This window comes from Pituophis catenifer, unplaced genomic scaffold (assembly GCF_029215685.1).
Source record: "Pituophis catenifer annectens isolate HBS135680 unplaced genomic scaffold, rPitCat1.0.hap2 SCAF_1, whole genome shotgun sequence".
NCBI lineage: Eukaryota > Metazoa > Chordata > Lepidosauria > Squamata > Colubridae > Pituophis > Pituophis catenifer.
The window spans coordinates 263110588-263130904 of NW_027256881.1; the positions used below are offsets into that span (position 1 = coordinate 263110588).

At 36.8% G+C, this 20317-nt stretch overlaps 1 protein-coding gene across 1 annotated transcript in view; it reads right to left on the reverse strand.

The window, feature by feature from the left end:
- Positions 1-5260: 5260 nt before the first annotated feature.
- SLC17A6 (solute carrier family 17 member 6) overlaps positions 5261-20317 on the reverse strand; it is a 57082-nt gene continuing 42025 nt past the window's right edge. The window contains exons 4-12 of the mRNA XM_070957548.1: positions 16061-16175; positions 15315-15402; positions 14097-14183; positions 12203-12345; positions 11244-11393; positions 8706-8838; positions 7414-7524; positions 6088-6215; positions 5261-5596 (exon numbers count right to left, since the gene is read on the reverse strand). Of these exons, the coding sequence (XP_070813649.1) occupies positions 5261-5596; positions 6088-6215; positions 7414-7524; positions 8706-8838; positions 11244-11393; positions 12203-12345; positions 14097-14183; positions 15315-15402; positions 16061-16175 (1291 nt within the window). The remainder of the gene's footprint in view (positions 5597-6087; positions 6216-7413; positions 7525-8705; positions 8839-11243; positions 11394-12202; positions 12346-14096; positions 14184-15314; positions 15403-16060; positions 16176-20317) is intronic.

Below are 20317 nucleotides of genomic sequence, written 5' to 3' on the forward strand. Positions count from 1 at the left end.
CCAATCTTTGGCATGATTTCATTGTAGATATAAATTTAGTACAGCAGGTGAACTTGTATGAAAAGGGGGGGGGGAGAAGTGAACAGAAGGCTGCAAATGTTTCTCCAGTCTTACCTGTTGATATCAGAGTGGTTTATTTTAATAATAGGGGTGATTCAGTGGTTAAGTTGCTGGGCTTGTTGGCTGAAAAGCTGGCAGCCCAGGTTTAAGACCTGAGCACCACATGACAGGTGAGTTCCCATCCTCGCACTAGCTGTGCCAACCTATCAGTTCAAAAGCATGTAAACGTGAGTAGGTAAATAGGTACTACTTCGGTGGGAAAGTAGCAGCACTTCATGATGCCCCCTATAGTCAACAATGACAAGCTGAGTAAAATCCACAGGGACTCCTTTACTTTAAATAATATTTCCACTGAAAATAGCTTTAATATTTTCAATATTTTATTAATTATTTTTTAATAAAATGATAAACTAAGTTTTTACATTCCTCACATTTTTGAACTTGCAGCATAACAGTCTGCATGAGGTTTTAGTACAATGAAAACAGCCTTAGTTGATGACCCCATGAACATTGGTGTCCTGCTTTCAGAAGCTTAAGACAGTTGATCCCTGCAGGCTTACTTAAATAACCACAGAGAATATATATGCATAAATAGACAGTTCTAATGAGGTGACAATGGAACAAGCAGAAATGAAGATACTGTGATTAAACTGAAAATTCCTTCTATACTAATAATGCAAGATTACCTAAGAAATGTTTATACCAGCTTTTTTTATATAATTATCTGAGCAATAGTTGTGACTGAGAGGGAAAATGAAACTCCAATGATCTATCCATAAATGACATAAAAATTCTAATTCTAAACAGATTATGTTTTTAGTCTGAAATGTTTTGGAGTGCTTAGTTTAGTAGTTTTGGAGCTACTTAGCTTCTAATGAAACATACAATGGTGCAATTTTGTTACGGAGTTTTCACATTTTGTTATATCTTGATATAAAATGTAATGAAGCTGCTATTAAGGTGTTAATTTGGTACTTGGATTGGAATATGTGCTTAATTTTTACATTGCTTGAGAGCTAACACACACACCCCACTTTCCCTAAAAAGAAAAGAAAAAAGAACAAAACATTTTTTTATCTCTCTTTGACAGGGCCTGAAATGATGATTTGATCTTTCAAATATAGAAGTTTCCCTCTATGGCATTTCTTCTTCTTCCAGTATTTGTTTTCACTCCTTAGATCCCAGAAGAGAATTTCATTTTGATGTATAGATACTCTTCTGTCAGTGGCATTCAGTTGAATAGAGGTGGGTTTTTTTTTTTTTTTTTAGTTTACCCATTGACATTTATTGTATTTTCACAACTCTTGAGCCAGAAGGGTGGGTATTTATTTATTTATTTTTGAAATGGCAAAATCCATACTGAAGGTACATTTGTATGCTGAAAGATATGATTTCTGGAGATGAACAATGCCATATGAAAAAAAATATTGCCAGATCATTCATTGTATGAGATACTTTTTAGATAGCACTAATGTTTCAAAACTATAAACAAATAGGCAGCATTTTGAATTCTGGCACACACAGACCCACACACCAGTAATGGGATTCAAATCCCATCACTCCTGGTTCACTCGTGGAGGTGTGCGTGCACGCACAACACTTCTGCGCATTCACAGAAGCTTCTGTGCATGCGCAGAGATGTCCAGGAGGGTAGGCAGAACCTCCCGCCGCCGCTAGCAGTTCGCCTGATCCGGGGTGAACCTGTCGCAACTGGTCGCAACTGGTCGCAACCACCACTGACACACACATACACACAGAGTATATAAAATACTTTAAACTTAGCCAATTAAGACCTACCTTTTGATCATATTTGAAAAACTAAGACTAATACAGGCTTATATATCAAAAAAGAAAATGGTGTGATATAGGGGTGACAAACTCAAGTCGTCACGGTGTTGTTATGAGGCATATTGTGACTTTTTCCCCCTTCGCTAAACCGGGAGTAGCCAGCACATGATGCATCCAGCCCACAAGCCACAAGTTTGACAGCCCTGGTGTGGTATGTTCCATCCTTCCCCATCTGTTGCCAACATACTAGTTTTGAGGCCCAGCAGGTCATGACCTCAGAGGGCTGGATCTATCCTGGGATAGGCATTTTTAGTTTTCCCAGCAATCATAAAATAAAATGGGAGGCTTTTATTTCTCTCCCTGGGTTTTTTTTTTTTTTTTGCTTTTAAATAATTTTTAACTCTAGAGATGACAATCTATGTCATCTCTATGATATCATGATATCACAGTCAACTTTAGCACTTCCTTGAGTAGACTTGATTAGCTGGGCCAAGCCACCCACCAGATAGCCTTTGGCTTCCTTCCCCTCTCCTGGGTCATCATACCAACTTTCCAGTATGTAATTCACACAGCATGAAAAGTTAGTTTATTTCTAGATAACTTTGGACTTGCCTGGGGCATAATCTCACTCACTCTGGGTTATGTAAATGCATTTAGAGCAATGTTTCTCAAAGTTGGTAATTTTCAGATGTGTGAACCTCAGCTCCCAAAATTCCCCAGCCATACATCTTAAAGTTGCCAAGTTTGAAAAAGACTGATTTAGAGGTTTTCCACATAAGTGGATAATGGGAAGAATCAGTTTGGATTAAGGTGGGATAATTAGCAAACAAACAAGGCCAATATATCTAATTCTGCTGTCAGCCAGTTTGGAATTGTCAAGGAAAACTGGCAGCATTTGGCCTGATAGGTTACAATGTGATGAACTGACTTAAGAACCAATGATGGAAGAAATGTTGGGAGGTTTCATTTAGCAGAGTTCAATGCCTTAATATTCCATTGGAAGTCAACATACAATGAATAGTTTGTTAATGTGAAGAACAGTAGTGGGTTTCAAAATCTGTCGTTACTGGTTCGCTTGTGGGCACTTGCACGCTCACACTCGCATGCAACACTTCTGCGCATTCGCAGGAGCATCCAGTGTGGGTGGGCGGAGCCTCCCGCCACTGCTGCCAGTTTGCCCGATCCGGGGCGAACCAGTAGCAACCCACCACTGGTACAGAACCACTTGAGAGACACGATTGTCTATTTTCCTTGAATGTGTGGCAATTCAGTTTTGCAAAATAGTTAAGAACCAAATCATAGAAATCATGTTGAAAGAAAACACACAGATACTTTTTTCTTTATATATAAAAGGATAAATAGAGCATTTATTAACACTTTTTTAGCAGCAACAAAAGTGACACAGTCCACATCTTTTCACAGCAAAAGCTATGGCCACATTTTACATCACTTTGAGGCACAAAGCAAAATATATAATTGACTTTTTTTTCTCCCTCCAGATAAAAGTAGGGGTAAGTTTAGTACAAGAAGAGAAAGAGGGGAGGGGTGGGAAGAAGGACAAAGGAGGAGGAGGAGATCCTTGAGTTGTATATTGCAGTAGCAGGGCCTTAAAATACTAGCACAATACAAGGAGCAGATCAAAAAACCTGAAAAGGCTTTTTAACATACAACACTAATCATTTCATTGGAGCTGGGAAATGGATACCTTTTTAGAGCATTAAGTGGTCTAGTAGCAGAATGAAATTTTATTGTTGATTAGTCTTGTCTGTTTTGCTTTTGTAAAATGTATTAACCCAAACTGTCTCAAGGATCTACTACAAGCTCAGTAGTGACAGTAACAAAGATTAAAAGATCATGCACTTAACAGTACATGGCACTTATTGCTTGGTACACTAACATTACAATTCTTATTGAAGAACTTTCTAAGAATTACAAGGCCTTGATCGGGAGCTCCACATCCATGGAGATCATTTTCTTGGGCTTCCCTAGTCACTTCAAAGGGAATGGCAGGTCCACACGCACATAACAGATGCACATATTCTGACTTGCTCCTCAACTGTAGCAAATGCAAGCCTGCACATGCAAAAGCTTGGTGGGCCTCCTAGAGATCTTCCATGGTCTCGGGTTTCTGGACAAGACACAAAACTGCAACCCATACCCCACTGAAGCCAGTGCCCAACCTCCCATGGATTTTAAGAAATTAGAATTGCACTGTAAAAGTTACCCTCTTCTTCAATCCAGCCCCTGTGGTTTGCCACTTTGGGCTCACTATGGAAATGGCTGCTCCTACTCTGTGGTCCATTATAGTTCTATTGATTTGCAAGACAAATACATTTTATTTTAAAATTCAGAAATCTTTAAAATAGCACTATTTTCTATAATTATACAGCATCTTCAATAAACTATGACTTTATTTATAGAATTGTGGCACAACCTCTGAAAATATGAAAAAAACTATCCAGAATTAAACAAATAATTATTTTCTTTTCCCTTTCTTGCATTTACTTTAAAAGGCTTTCAAAGAAATACTTGTTTGTTCTAGGGCTATGTGTCTGCAGTATATTTTTCTTTGGATTTGTCTGGGTGAACATAAGACTTATGGCCAGTAATTTATACAAATAATAACTATAAGAAATACTCTTTCATCTTGCTTATTTATTCTACTTGGAAGGTCAGACTAAATATATATATATATTTTACTGGTTGATAGCTATCAGGAAGAACCTGACACAAACATCTGATGTATTGGCCTGCAAATAACAAAAAAGAAAAGTTTGTGCCTAAATGTTCAATAAAAGCAAAAACAAAAATAAAATAGCCTGACGGTATATAATCACAATAAACAAATATTATATTTTAGACTTCTCTGTAAAGTCCCAATTTAACTCTCTTTAAAGGACTTGAACTGGGGCTAAAATAGAAGTCTTACTCGATAAGAAATCCTTAATTTTGACCAACCATACATTTCTTACATTGTACCAAGTAAACCTCCACACAATCAATGTTTTGTTCTCTTTCAATACAATATGTAAGTGCATTTTTAAATGATCAAGAAGTTTTGGCTTTCTAAACTGAACATTTGATGTCCCAACTTGGATGGTAGTTGTGCTTTTCCTTAATTTTGAGTTTTCCACTCATTTTATACTGCGAAGACCTAGTTTCCTGTGTTGTTTTGACCAGATAACCCTTAAAACTCTATAGAATGGAGACACCCAAATGGAAGTGATGAAATGTCACAGACTCATACAGATTGCACTTGAATGGTAGTATTTCTTGGTTTTTATAGTAAGACCTTCTTGTCTGATATGTGTTTACATGTTTATGTCACATTTGTGTCCATGGGTGCACGCGTGCGTAAACAATCACAATGAATAAATCACAAACACTACAAAATATACCCAGCATAGGCCTGTTATGAATAATCCTCTCCTTCCTTGTAACTATATGAGTCTTGTGCTCCTTCTTGTACAAATTCTTCTCTCTTCTCCCAGCCATCTGGCCAGCCACCATTAATCTGGGTTGTAGCACCATAAGATTTAGTGGTACCGTAATTTACATAATTCTGAGTAATGTCCCCTGTTTCTTCATCAAGTTCATCTTCGTGAATGAAGCCACATTTTTCTTCACTGGTCTGTTCAGGATCTGCCCATGGTTGCTTTTCTCCTGAAGCAAATATTCCGTAGAATATGACGCCACCATAATGGACCAAAGCAGCAATAAGAAAGACATATTGCCATTCTTCGCGTGTCTAGGACAAAAAAGATGGGGCCATCAGAATAGCATAGAAAGTTCAGGTCACACTATCAAAATAGTTGTGAAGGATTCTTTTGGCTTATAATGATTTTTATAGGAAGTATGGAACTGTATCTAACTATTGTACAAAGGAAGAAGAAAATGCACTTTAAGGAGTAAGGGGTAACAGCAAAAGCTAGCTTGAAAAACTTGAAAAATCTTAAGAGAAAATAAGGATAAAATTGTAGCTATATTTTAAAATAGAATACCCAATGAATGTTATCCTTATTTCTCATCTTATTCACCAGTATGGACTTTAATTATCATCATAAGATGAAAAACCTAGTAAGAATACGCTTTTATTGTGGAATATAACATGTGAACTTACACCATTTAAACTTGTGACATGTGATAATCAATTTGATCAGGTTGAACATGAATACTATTTTTTTCAAGGCTAATAATAACTAAAACTAATTTTGGAAACTGTAATGTAGTAAAACTTACTTTGTTTTTTGTCATTGCTCCAACAATTATAGGGCATACCATCCCAGACAATGTTCCAACTCCATTTGAAATCCCCATCAAGATACTGGCATACCTCGGAGCAATATCTAAATGATTGACATTGAATCCTGTAATATAAAATCATTCTTGTTAACAGAGTGATAGAAAAATAATACATTGCTAAATATTTGTTTTTTTTATTATGGTTAGAACAGTATTCATAGTAAACTTTGAGATAATATTATGTTCATTTAGATCCATATTCTTATATTATATTCTTTCCAACTCAGTAAAATGTTGGAAATAAATTAAATGTCATGAACTCAGGATCTATCTGTCTATCAGTAAGATAACTCTGCAAAATGGAAAGAACAGGACCAAAGCTGGCATAGCGGGAGCAGCTGTCAAAAGAAAGATAGGGATGGCACTGCAGAAAGCATCTCAGATACATGTGAATGAGAGATGTAATCAGATAGTGGCTAGAAATGCCATTTCTCCATAAGATCCATTATAAAGCCATTCCTTCATAAATTCCAGAGTGGGGTATATACAGCTCACTCTATGCTTCCTGATACAAAATATATCCAGATGCAACATGAAGGTAAAACAGAAATACACACAATACAATGTGTTATTCATCAAGAAATGAAATAAAGAAATACAGATTACTTCCATGGTTAGCATCCATAGTGTTCCATGAGTTTTCCCTAATTTGCTCTTTCTTTTTTTTCCCCAAACCTAACAGAATTCTGGAAAGTAATATGTAAAGAGATTCAGGATGTATCAGCACAATTACTCTCTGCAGTTGAACTAATGGCTTCATATGATGGAAGAAGTTGGCCAAAGATTCATATAATGGAAGAAGTTGCCAAAGAAAAATTTGTCTGACAGGTAGCCCAGAGACTGCAGAGAAACTGTGGATTGAGAATTTGGTGACTGCCCTATTCTAAGCCCACCTTACTCCTTCCTGTCAGCCACATGCACCAGTATGAAGTATGTGCAGCGCAGCACATGCTTTCCTGCAGACATAGGAAGTAAGAGACACAGTGATACTCACATCCAGTCACAACATGTTATCTCATCCAGTTACAAGAAGTTTCCTTCATGCAGAGGAAAATAATGGTCTACTTGGGCCTCCTATGACCATTGCTAGTAAAAGGGTTAGAAGAATTCCAGAAGCTAAGCTCTGCATATATTTCTCACCTTATCTTGTTTATTATAATATAAATTTGATTTATATGCCGCCCTTCTCCGGAGACTCAGGGCGGCTTACAATGCGCTAAGCAATATTACACTGATATTACACTGATAAAGAAATTAACTTACCAGATATAGCAAATCCACTGAACCCCACAGCAAGAACAAGGAAGGAAATGGCCACACCTCTACTATGAGAATATCCAACTACCAAGAGAAGGGTTGCTTCCATTCCAAAGCCTTAGGGGGGAAAAAATCTTGATAGTATTTATTGTTTTTTCAGAGCATTTAGTACAGCTAGGTAGCAGAACCTAGCCAGTCATAGCTTATTTCAAAAAGCTAAGCAGAGTAAATTTGGTTAGCACATAAAGGAGAGACTTCAGTAAATAATAGAGTTGTAGAATAGATTGGAAAGTCAAAAGGTGTTGGAAGAAGACAATGATAAACTGCTTCCATATTGTTGCCAGGAAAAGTATATATACAATATATACAACCATTAGAATGAACTTAAAACAGAGAAAATAAAATGTGTAGCAGCCAAAGAATCATAAAAACTCTACGTCTTCATCAAAACTGGCAGGGCAAGCTATCGTATATAAACAGGCAGTAAACCCCACACTTATTCACACTGATGATGTTATCTAGCTGGGTAATGGAACGTATGCAAGCAATAAGCCAAGCTCAGAGAACCCCAAAGATTCCCACAGTTCAGCCCTGAGCTACATATATTCTCTTCTGTCAGTTGGCGAACATCCAACTATCAGATACTTTACTGAATACTACACTGAACTGGGTTGGATTAAATTGTCTTTATGATGTCTTCTAATTCTATGATTCTGTGTCCATGAATTCACCACAAGTGGAGGTTAACTGGAAAGGAACTTTATTTACCATACTCTAACCCTAACTCTAACTCTTTCTCCAAGATATTAATGAACAGCAGTGGTGACTGACTACCATGGTTCAAGCATTAATCAAGGATTTTTGAAACTGCTTTTCTTGTTGAGTCGATAGAGTATGTCCAACTCTTTCCAACCCCGTGGACCACAGCATGCCAGTTCCCCCCCCCCCCATTCTCCACTGTCTCCCAGAGTTTACCCAAACTCATGTTCAGCGTTTGGTTATTTTGGTTATGCTGGTACTTTTATTTTACAACAGTTAGAAGCAAATCAATTTGGTGATCTATCAGTTTATAGCACAGGTGTCAAACTCGATGCATCACATTGCCATCATGTGACGTATCGCGATGGTTTTTCCCTTCGCAGAGCTGGGGTGGCCGTGGCCTGTGTGTGATGCATCTGGCCCACGGGCCGCCAGTTTGACACCCCTGGTTTATATGAACCTGTGGTGAATTTGATATTTTATACAGTGCAGTACTTGTAGGACATTCCAATAAGGCTTTTAATAACAAGTAAACTTACCTCCACAGTTCATTATCTTCCTGACGGTTGTGGTTGAAAGAATTTGCCTGCTTCTTAGAAAATCTGCAATTTGTCCCCCAATAGGCACAATAATGGTCATCACTAAATGTGGCAGTGCAGACAGCATTCCCACCTAAAATCAGAAATTTTAATAAATGAGTTCTAATAAAATAAATTGATTGTTGGGGGGGTGGAATGGGCAGATGAATAAGCTCACAACAGTTCATTTCGTGACCGTTCGAAGTTACAACGGCCCTGAGAAATGTAACTTACGACTGTTTTGCACACATATGACTGTTGCAGCATTCCCATGGTCATGTGATCAAAATTCAAACGCTTGGCAACTGACTCATATTTATGACAGTTGCAATGTCCTGGGGTCATGCAATCAACTTTTGCAACCTTCTGACAAACAAAATCAATGGGGAAGCCAGATTCATTTAACCACCATGTTACCGTGTCTCTCCAAAAGGAAGGCCGGTGTTATTTTCTTTTGACCCCCGGAAAAACAGCTAGGCCTTCTTTTTGGAGGGTTCTTATTATTGACATTTTTGAGCGTATGCACTCAAATTAAGTCCCACCCACAAAATTAGCCCTAATTAAGACCCCACCACCCCTGGGTGCAGGGGGTGGGGTGAGGTGCACATGTTAAAAAATAAGCTAGGGTGAGGATAGGGGGTGGAGCTTCCTGCAGGCATCTGCAGCCAATAACAGAGCTTCAGAACTCTGTTATTGGCTGAAGATGCCTTCCGGCAGGCATCTGAAGGCAAAACAGAGGCCAGGGCGATGTGTGCGAGTGGTGGCAAGCGGCCGCAGAAGAAGTCAAGGCAGGTGTCGGGGTGTGTGAGGCCTGGTAAGTAGGGCAGCTTCACCACCCCCATCCCCACCCTAGCTTATTTTTTACCTGTGCTCAAAAACGTGATAGGGTTTCTTTTCAAGGTGAGTCATCTTTTTGGATAAACACGGTACCTACTTAACAACTCACTTAACAACTGTGTCAAGAAAGGTTGTAAAATGGGGCAAAAACTCACTTAACAATTGTCTCACTTAGCAACAGAAATTTTGGACTCAGTTGTGGTCGTAAGTTGAGGACTACCTTTACTGCTAATATTCAAATGCCTTGGACTATATAAATCATTCCCAACCTGTATGGACCGTGGCACCAGTTTGAGGAAGGCTGGCTTTATAAACTCAAGGAAACTTTTAAAGGTACATTATCTTGATCGTTTCTAATAAAATAAATGTCTCCAGTGTGGGTATAAATTAGACTTTCTGCTTCTAGTGAGTCTATCTATGACAGTACAAAATAATATTTATAGCAACTTTCCCAGCTACATACTGGGAAAGCTTATTTATTTATAATAAATAAGCAACAGATAATAGTGTCCTAGACCAAATATAAATTAGAACCTTTTCAGAATATCTGAACTCGGCATTTCAATGTTGATAAGATTGCAAATTGTTATTTAGGCCTTGTCTCCCTGAAGATCAATTTAGCAAAATATTTAATATCTACCTCTATCGTTGCTATTCCCAGTATGTCCAAAAGATGAATTTGGTGCTGATGGAACTAAAAAAGGATTCATGGTAGTAGGCAAGGAACCGAAGAAAAATATTTATGCAGAGGAATTGGAGCTGCCTCTGTTCTGCCTCTTAGCAGACTTTAAGGCTGCAGTTGCAGCATTCTAAGTAGCATTAGGCACCTGGATCTAGAGAGTTGACAGTTGAGAAATAATGAGGGAAATTAAATATTCTGCAGAGGTTGAAAATCGAGGTAGGAGGAACTTCCAATTGGAATCTTGCAATTGACAAAGGATCCCAGGTGATTATTTAAGGATAGGATTAAAAGAGCTAAAGTTCAGGGGGATAGCAATAGTACTTATATACTGATCCATAGTGCTTTACCGACCCCTCTAAATAGTTTACAGAGTCAGCATATTGCCCCCCCAACAATCTGGGTCCTCATTTTACCGGCCTCAGAAAGATGGAAACCTGAGTCAACCTTGAGCTGGTTAGAATCAAACTGCTGGCAGTCGGCAGAATTAGCCTGCAATACTGCATTCTGCCGGTAAGCACTGCACCACCATGGCTCGGGGGATCAATTAGTGGTATCAGCAGAATCCAGTAACTTGATCAAAATAATTAAAACAGCATAATGCCATTCTTTATTGCAAGCTCTATCCCTTTCACAAGGTATAGAATAACAGAATAACAGAGTTGGAAGGGATCTTGGATCTCCTCTAGTCCAAGCCCTACTCAAGCAGGAAACCCTTTACCATTTCAGACAGATGTTTGTCCAATCGCTTCTTAAAAACCTGCAGTTTAGAGCATCGACAAGCAGATTATGCTTAAGGATAATACTTTGCTTCAAAGAAAGCTAGCTTCTTGCTTGTTTATTTTTACTTATAAGATTTTTTTTTTTTAAATGGTGGGATAGGAAGCCTGGTGAGTATTCAGAAGGTCCATATATTTTATGTTGCAGTCCAAGAACCTTTACAATATGCGAGTTCATGTTTCTTTTAAAATAACATAAATTACCTTACTTATTTCAAATCCAAACACCTCTTCAAAGTAAGCAGGTTGACTAATAAGGAGAAGATAAAAAGTCCAACTTCTACAGAAGTTTGCAACTATGATTGCATAGACAGGCATAGAAGTAAAAAATTTTCTCCATGGAGTCTTGTATTTCTGTAAATGAAGACAGCAGCTGGTTATTTCTTGGACATATTAGAGACTTCCAATAAGACTGCGTACCTATTCTGCATTCTTATTCTGCACACTTCTGCATTTCTGCTTTCTCACTAGCACGTGTGAAAAACTGAAGATTTTGAGAGGATTACAGCACCATGAACAATATAATACATTTTGTATACAATATAATACATTTATATAGCAATATAATACATTTTGAAAAATTATATTCCAATTACCTCCCACTCTTTTTAAAACTAGATTTCATAGTTTATCGGCTCTATTTTTTGTCATTATTGTTCTTCAGCACAATCACATATGTATATACACACTACAAATGATCTGTCATGTTATTGTTAATATAATTTTTATTTTCATTTATGCATTAAATATGTGAAGGGAAACACAATGAAAAACAAAAGAAAATCAGGGAAAGAAATAGAATATATATTCCATTGACTTATTTTACTGGCCTTTGACCGTAATAAAGATTTGATTTGATTTGATATATATATATGAAATCACATACATAGCAACAGAATCCCTAACTTGACTTTGTTATTATTTAACTTTTAACATTATTCTTGGTGTTACATGATCTTTACCCTGAAGTGAGGACTGGAGTGATAATCCAAAAGATAAGATTTAATATAGCAATTGATTTAAAAAAAAAACTATAACAAGATTAAGTTCTACATAGCTCAGATAAAACCATCTTCATTTTTAGTACAGTCCCTGATTTAGCTGGCAGCTTATTGTTTTTCTTGAGGTCTGCACAGAAACACACACAGTAGTAAAATCCTTACTTCCATTGCTCCTAGAAGATTAGCACTCTCTCCAATACTTTCTTCTATGTATCTGCGCTCCTCATCTGTAATTGTAGGATGCGTTGCAGGGCTCTCATATGACACCAAAAACCAAAACATGTACCAGACAATGCCAAAACTTCCTGTTGGACATAATAAGATGACAAATTGAAATGGAAACACAAGAAGCAAACACTGGTTTTTAAAAAAATCACTTGCTTGAAGTTACTTTGATTTTTATCTAAACAGACACTGTCTAAATTATATCTCTAAGGTTATGAATATATTTTAATTCTATTTCAAATGTATTTAATCCCCAAGGGGCTAAGAAAGTATGCAATCCCCAGTGATTCTACTACTCTGCTAGAATCATGTATGGGGGTACAGTTGCAAAGTCTGATGTAACCCTGTAAATTCTTCCTGATCACAGCTTTTCCAAAAAAAAAAACCCCAAACCTTCTGTTAAGTTAAGCAAATGTGTCATATGTTCATTTCTTCACCATCACTTCCCAACATAAATTGAATAGTTTTAGGCCTTTTCAGAAGATTCCAAATACAATGGATACAAGCCACAGCAGCCCAGCTGAAAAATACCACTTTAAAAAGCTGAATAAAAATTCCTATCCAATTCGATGGATTCCTTGCACAAAATGAAAGAGAATGCATAAAATAAAGGACAATGGGGTGAGCACTATCTTTCAGGTCTTATCTATTTTGGCCTGACACTTGAATCTTATAGTGGAGATGGAGTAGAATGAGAACTGTAGCCAAACCATGGAAGAAAAAGAAAAGAGCAGGTAAAAATAAATCCGATCCTTGGCATATCATCAACATATGAAGGGAATTAGTTGTGGAGAATTTTTTCATCTCTAGTTTCATTCTTCAAATCCACATGTTTCATATAATTGCTCCTCTTAAAACAATGTTAATTTAAAAATGGTCAAAACTTTGCAAATCCTAACATCTCTGAAAACACTTGGAAAATTACTGGACTCTCAAGAGAACTTAGGAAATATTGCATGAATGAAATTTGAGACATTTGGGAGGGAATGTTCAATTATCATATAACATTTTATGCCTTCCAAAGATGGATTATTCTTCATCTGGAGTTATCTCAAATTTGTAATAATTACTGACTAGAGAAGAAATGTCCCACCTACCATTTTTTTCCCTAAATGCAATTGCTATCACAATTTTTCAGTAAAAATCCCACTTGATAAAAAACAGAAAAAGGACATTACAGAAAGGTCCTTTCTGCTCCCCTACAGTTTGTTACTGAGAATTTGCTATGCCTTTTACAATAATTAACTTCATTTCCATAAAAATTATTCTAACCGAAGATCAGGTTCATGGATGGCAATTCAACCTGCCCTGCTTTACACTGAATTAAGCGCAACATGATTGAGTCACTGTCCTCATTTAGGCCAAATTTGACATTCTGAACAATTCCACTGTTTGGGGAATTGTATTTCTAGGCAATCCAATTTGTCCATTTTGAATGTTCTTTCTGTCTAAATTCCCCCAGAGCTTTTCTCGTCTTGATTCTGCTATATTTATATATAGTATTAGAACACAGCCATATTTTGAGTCATAATCTGGCATTCCAAAACTGGCTTTGAGCTGTCAAACCTATGCCCTCCACCCACCCTCCCCAGTTTGTTCCAGGAAAAAAATCAGAACAGCATTGAGGATGATGGACCCATAAGCAAGGGGTTGCCAAAAATCACCTTTCCTTGTTTCTCTGAATTTCAAAACATTGTTAGGTAGAGTGACATTGTTGGATGCAATCCTGAATGGATGCTTTATCCTTCCTCTAAGACTGTTGGATTATATTTATGGTTGCTAACTTTCCCACATTTCTTTTCTAAAGCAAGATGAGAAGAAAAGATCATACCATACACGTAGAACACAGAAGACCATCCTGTATATTGCACTAAAATCCCAGCCAATGGCATTGCAATGACTGCACCTGCATAGGATCCTAGACAAGAATAATAATAAAAATACACGAGTAAATTATAAACATCTGTTGAAATGGCATCAAGTCTGAAATTTAATTCCCATTGGCATCTTGGGTATCTGCAGGGGGCAGTGGCATTTCGTATCTAGTGATATCATTATGCAAAGCTATGAATTATGTGATGGGAACCTCATTGTGATTCCTATCGGATGCCTTTGAAAGACATTTTTCTAGTTTCTAAGAAAACTGTTCACTAATATCTTAAAATGACCATATGAATTATTTTGGTCATACTTTCCACAGTTTCCTTTAGGTGTACAAGAAGTTGAAAATAGATAAAAAACCTCTACAAATAATGTCACAATCTTATCTTAATGTTACCAGATAAATAGTTCATATAACCATCCTTTAAATCCAGAAAAAAATGTACCCAATAAACAGTAGCCTTGAATATTTAACAGATTCTTTTGGATCCACATGTCTTTATTTGTCAAGCTGGAAAGCTGATGTAGCATTTTAATTATTATTGTTTTTGTTGTTATCAACCTGAATCTCATCCATTGCTAAATGAAAGTCTCTTCATTGAAGCTTATAAACTATCATGGTTGCCCAGTGTAAATTGATACATAAATATTTTTTTTTTCCATTTCCCAATCTAGGGATGGGAGTGATGGCCTCAAAATACTCAGTTGTCTCTGTGACTAAAGGAAGAATATAACCTACATCTTTCTGCATCTTAGCTACATACCACACTATCTTCAATGTATTAATATTGCGATCTATATGCTCTGCTTAGATCCTTTAATTTAATCTCACAGTTACAATGGCTTAACTTAATGTCATTTCCAGACATGTATGTTAGTACACAAAAACCGGGAAAACACATTATTCTTCCACAATTATTAATTCAGACTGATAAATCCAAATGACCTCACCTGAATAAGAATATCTAGCATTCAAGCATAAGTTCTCAAGTTCTTAATTTTTGTTCAAACAAACAGAATGAGTCTACTCTAAATTGTTCTCTGTGAAAACAAAACTTACTCCAATCAGTGTGTCTGAATATTGAAGATGAGCTGCAGAAAGTTTATTTCAGTGTATGTTAGAAAAAGGAGAATACAAAACAAGTGAAATAATGGAGATGTCACTTACCACAGAAAGATGTAGTTGCTAGTCTACTTCTCTCTAAAGGAGGAGCCCACTTGCTCCATATTCCATGGCAAGCTGGATAAGTTACACCCTGTGAAGAAGGTTATTTGGTTTACAGATGCTACAACTGCCATGTAAATAAAAGGGTAAAACAAAAGGGGGGGAATGTATTTATTTATTATTTATTTATTTAACTTCTATGTCACCCATCTCGCCAAGGTGACTCTTAAGTGGCTTGCAATCATTCAATAAAAATACCATATAAAACATTAAAATAATAAAGACCATAAATTTAAAATTCAGTTAATATTCAATTGACCAAGATGGAGAGAAAGGGAGCAAAGTGTGGATAGAGAGCAGGTGGGGTCTGTCTAATCTATTAATCACCCCCCAAATTACACCCCCACCCACATGGGGCAGAGTCAGATCTTCAAGGCCCAAAGGATGAGTGCAGAAATGATAAAATCTGAGAGTATTTGTAGGTAGATCATACACTACCGGTTCGTGTGAATAGGTAGTAAAAAATGCTTTTTAAAAGTAAAAAAAAAAAAAGGTTCTGACGATTGTGCGGCACAGCTGATTGTCACACCTGATTGTTGGAAGCATTTTTTAACTTTTTAAAAGCAATTTTTACTACTGGTCCCAGCAAACCTGCCCGAACCGGTAGCATTTCACTGAGGGGCATAATAAGGAGAACCTGAATGGCAAATCAAGGTGTTCATAGAAGCGTTTGCACATCAGTTCCATACCTCAACCAAACCTTGCAAGATTCTAACAAAGATGACACATCCAAAATGCACCCGAGCAGCAGATGGTATTAACATGTTGAGGGTAGATGTCAGTAGTATCGCTGCACCAAAGACCCTGAAAGAAATTAATGGAATTATTGAGAACTATGCCTGAACTGAGAACATGTTTACGTTGTGTACAGTTCTAATACAGGTAGTCCTCGACTTATGACCACAATTAAGCCTAACATTTCTGTTGCTAAGTGAGAGAGTTGTTAAGTAAATTTTGCTCCATTTTATGACTTTGCTTGCCACAGTTGTTAAGTGAATCTATGCAGTTGTTAAGTTAGTAACACAGTTGTTAAGTGAATCTGGCTTCCCCATTTGTTTGTCAGAAGGTTATAAAAGATGATCACTTGACTCCAGGCGACTGCAACCATCATAAATGAGTCAATTGTCAAGCAATTTAATTCTGATCACATTTTATGACTTTCCTTGGCACAACTGTGGGGATGCTGCAACAGTCTTAAATGTGAAAAATGGTCATAAGTCACATTTTTCAGTGCTATTATAAATTTGAATGATCACTAAGCAAACTGTTGTAAGTCAAGGACTACCTGTAGTTGATTTATATTTGTGTTCTCTGAAAAACATAAATGTTGGAACTGATCCAGGTTCAGTTCCACACTTATTGCTGGAAACTGGGTGGGTTTCTCAGCCCAATTTACTTCACAATTTATTTGTGGATAAAATTAGAAATATGTTCCCTTGCGCACCAGGAGAAAAGAGAATTTAAATTGGGGAAAAAATACAATGCCCAAATTCAATTTTTAAGAAGAAAATAGTTGGTCCTTAAATAGATACAGAATAATTTTATATTAAATATTTAATATTTTCTGATGATCCCAAAACCATCTTTATATGAAACAAGTTTGTTCATGATTTAAAAACCTCATTGCAATAAGATTTTGAGTGGTAAGATCAATTACAGTACTAATGATGAGTTTAGTTTCTTCTTAGCAAGGACATATAAGTTTCTTACAATAGCTTTGTAATATTTTCTAGATTTACAATATATTCATATACACAACTGCTACAAAAGCCCCATTATATTCAGTTGGATTTCCTGTCCAGTCAAAAGCTATGCCTTCTGGACCCCTACAAACAAATCAGCACACTCTATGAACCAAGAAGTTTCTCTTCCTCTAATTTATAACTCCTTCCAAAAATTATGCACACCAAATATATCTTCAGAGCGACTAAAAGACCTTCAAAGCATTCCTTTTAGACATCAGCCTCTGAAGATAGATTAGACTGTCTATAGAGAAAAATATCTACTGATCATTACTTTGATCAAATATCCTGAAGTATTTTTAAAGCCATCAGTTATACAAAGGATAATTCATAATAATATTTTGGGAGCATGCATTTAATCACTCATCATATCATTGTTCACTTGAGATTTATAGCTGAACATATCAAATTAAGATATATTGTATTTATGTCATGTATGATGGAAAAGTGTTATCTATTGGTGCTTGATCTCTAATGCTGGCTTTGTATGTGGATGTCATGATCACCAAATTTTATTAGGCAGTGAAAATCTGAATGTGAAAATACCTTTCAAAATGTGATTAGGAAAAAAAATAGCCTTAAAGGGGCCCTGTGGACAGGTTGATTTGGAACAGGAAGCCATTTATTTCAAATCTGTTTTCTAGTGAAGAAAGTTGCCACATAACCTTGAAAGATTCACCTATTTTGCTCAGCTGCTGTAATAAACAAATAAAATAAGGAAGATGTTTTGCTTTCAGGAGGAAATACTAATCAGAGGATGCTGGCTACCAGAACAGACATTGCTGCTTTGAGTCTAAAATGTGGGTTTGTTTTAAATGATTAAGATTAAGGCAGGAAATAAGGACACATCACTGAGCATAGAGAACATCACTTCAGCACATGGCTTCCATGAATCTGTTATATACGTGACAGGAGAGAGAAATGTCTGGTCTGAAAATAGAATTGATATTGTTTGAAAAAGACAGACGAATAATTCAAGGCAGCTGTGCGGGAAAAGGTCAGTTGGTCTATGGAGGATGCCCCACTCGAATAGAACTCCATTTTACTCTCTTATTATTAATACATCCCAGCAAGCCTCTTTCTATATAAACAATCTCTCTCTCTCTCTCCCTCCCCCCCCTCTCTCTCTCTCGAAAAACACACAAAAGAGTATGTGACAGACTGCATATACCTATCTTTAACAATTCCTCCTGAAGTGTTTCCTGCATTTTTTTCCCTAGCCTGGCCTGAATACAATGTTTACTTTAATATATAGATCATATTTCCTGGACAATAAACTCTCCCCAAAATATACAAGTGGCTGGTTTCCAAGTATTCTATTTTTAATACATTCATTCCATATTCTTAAGAGTCTAAGAAACTGTCTTTGCGTATAAAACTATCAATATCACAATAAGGCTGAGTGTTAAAACATACACAGGTGTGCAGATAAGGAAACACACCACTTATTTTAATAAACAATTGTATAATCATAAAGAGAACATAAAAATACCATCAAGGATACTTAAAATATCCATTTTTATTTTACCCGTTCCAGTTACTGGTGGGAAAAAAAAAGACATTCACATTTGCTTCATGCTTGCTTGTTGCTTGCTTTTGCTGCCATGATTCAGTCTTTTGTTTTTTTAAAAAAATAACACCTTCATTTCATTTTCTTTCACTTTTCCATTTCTTGGGGTTTTTTGCCTAAGAATCTGTCCAAACCGCAAGCTTTAGTTCAGATTTCAACTCAGTGATTTAGAAAAACAGCCTGATCAAACTAGTTTTGGATTCCTATATTTGATTTTATTCAAGAGACAAGTCCAAAACTTCTGATACGCATATTGATTTCTGTAATTATTTAAAAGATTTACTGTATTTTTCAAAATATAAGACACACTTCCCCCACAAAGAAAGTGGGTGGAAATGTCTGTGCGTATTATAGAGCGAATGTTGCCGAAGCACCGCCCACTCGCCAGCCCCCACCCTTCGGCCTCTGCCTCCAGCAATTTTCCTCTTTGCACCGAACAGGAAACAGCCTGATCAGCTTCAGTACAACCTGATTTAGCATGAGCAGCTGACTGGCAGTTGGATCAGCCTTCCAGAATACTGCCGATCAGCTATTCCAGGGTGCGGGGATTGCTACCTCCATGTGCCCCATTTTTGGCCTCTGTTTGTCCCATTTTTGGCCTCCATGCATCCTGTTTTTGGCCTGTTCCAGGTGGCGGGGACCGTTTGGCAGTGATAGGTGGTGGCGGGAGCAATCCCCCACTGCCTGGAACAGTTAATCAGCGGTATTCCAAGAGGCCAATCCAACCACCAATCAGCTGCTCGTGCTAAATCAGGCTGTGCTGAAGCTGACCAGGCTGTTTCCTGTTTGCTGGGAGGCAAAGGCAGTTTTTTCCCCCCCTTGTTTTCCTCCCCAAAAGCTAGGTAAGTCTTATAGTCCGGAGCGTCTTATAGTCCAAAAAATACAGTATATGCCCCTTCCCATTTAAAACAACAGTTTTACAACAGCAGTAAAATTCAAGAACTATAAAACTATAAAATTAAAAAAATAAAGCCATAAAATGATAAAACAAAACACCAGTGCCTTAAATTTCTCTCCAGGAAATTTCTAATTGACTCCAAAGAATGGAAATACAATCCCTATAGAACATCATGCCATATAGCAAAACTCCCCACTACTGGCCTTCATGTGCTGAAAAGGGGTAACGTAAAATTCAGATCAACTCCAAGAAGGGAAAAAAAGTTTTTAAACTATTTTAATAATTATTGTAAAATTGCATTTGATTTTCTCTTTTTTCATTCTTTCTTAGGGTTTTTTTTTTATTTGGGGAGCTCTTCAACAAATAACAAAGATTTTTCTTGCTACAAATATTTTCACTCATGGTGGGGAGAAATTCACTCTGAATCAATCACTTACAAGTCAACCATTTTCATTTTTCTCAAAATGACACACAAGAATTTCAACAAGACAATCCTTCTCATGTTAAAGCAAGATTAAACCTCATTAGATTCAGTGTTGGCTTATTCTTATCAGTATGACTGCAATCAATGCAGTTGTCGGGCAGAATACACAAAATAACATCTGTAGCGTTTAGAAAGCATCAGAAAAATTCAACATCTTAGGAAACATTTAAAGAGTCTTGCATAAATTATTGGTCAGCAGATGGAGCACTTGTTTAACTAAATTCTCCTTTAAGAATATTTCCCATCCTAGCT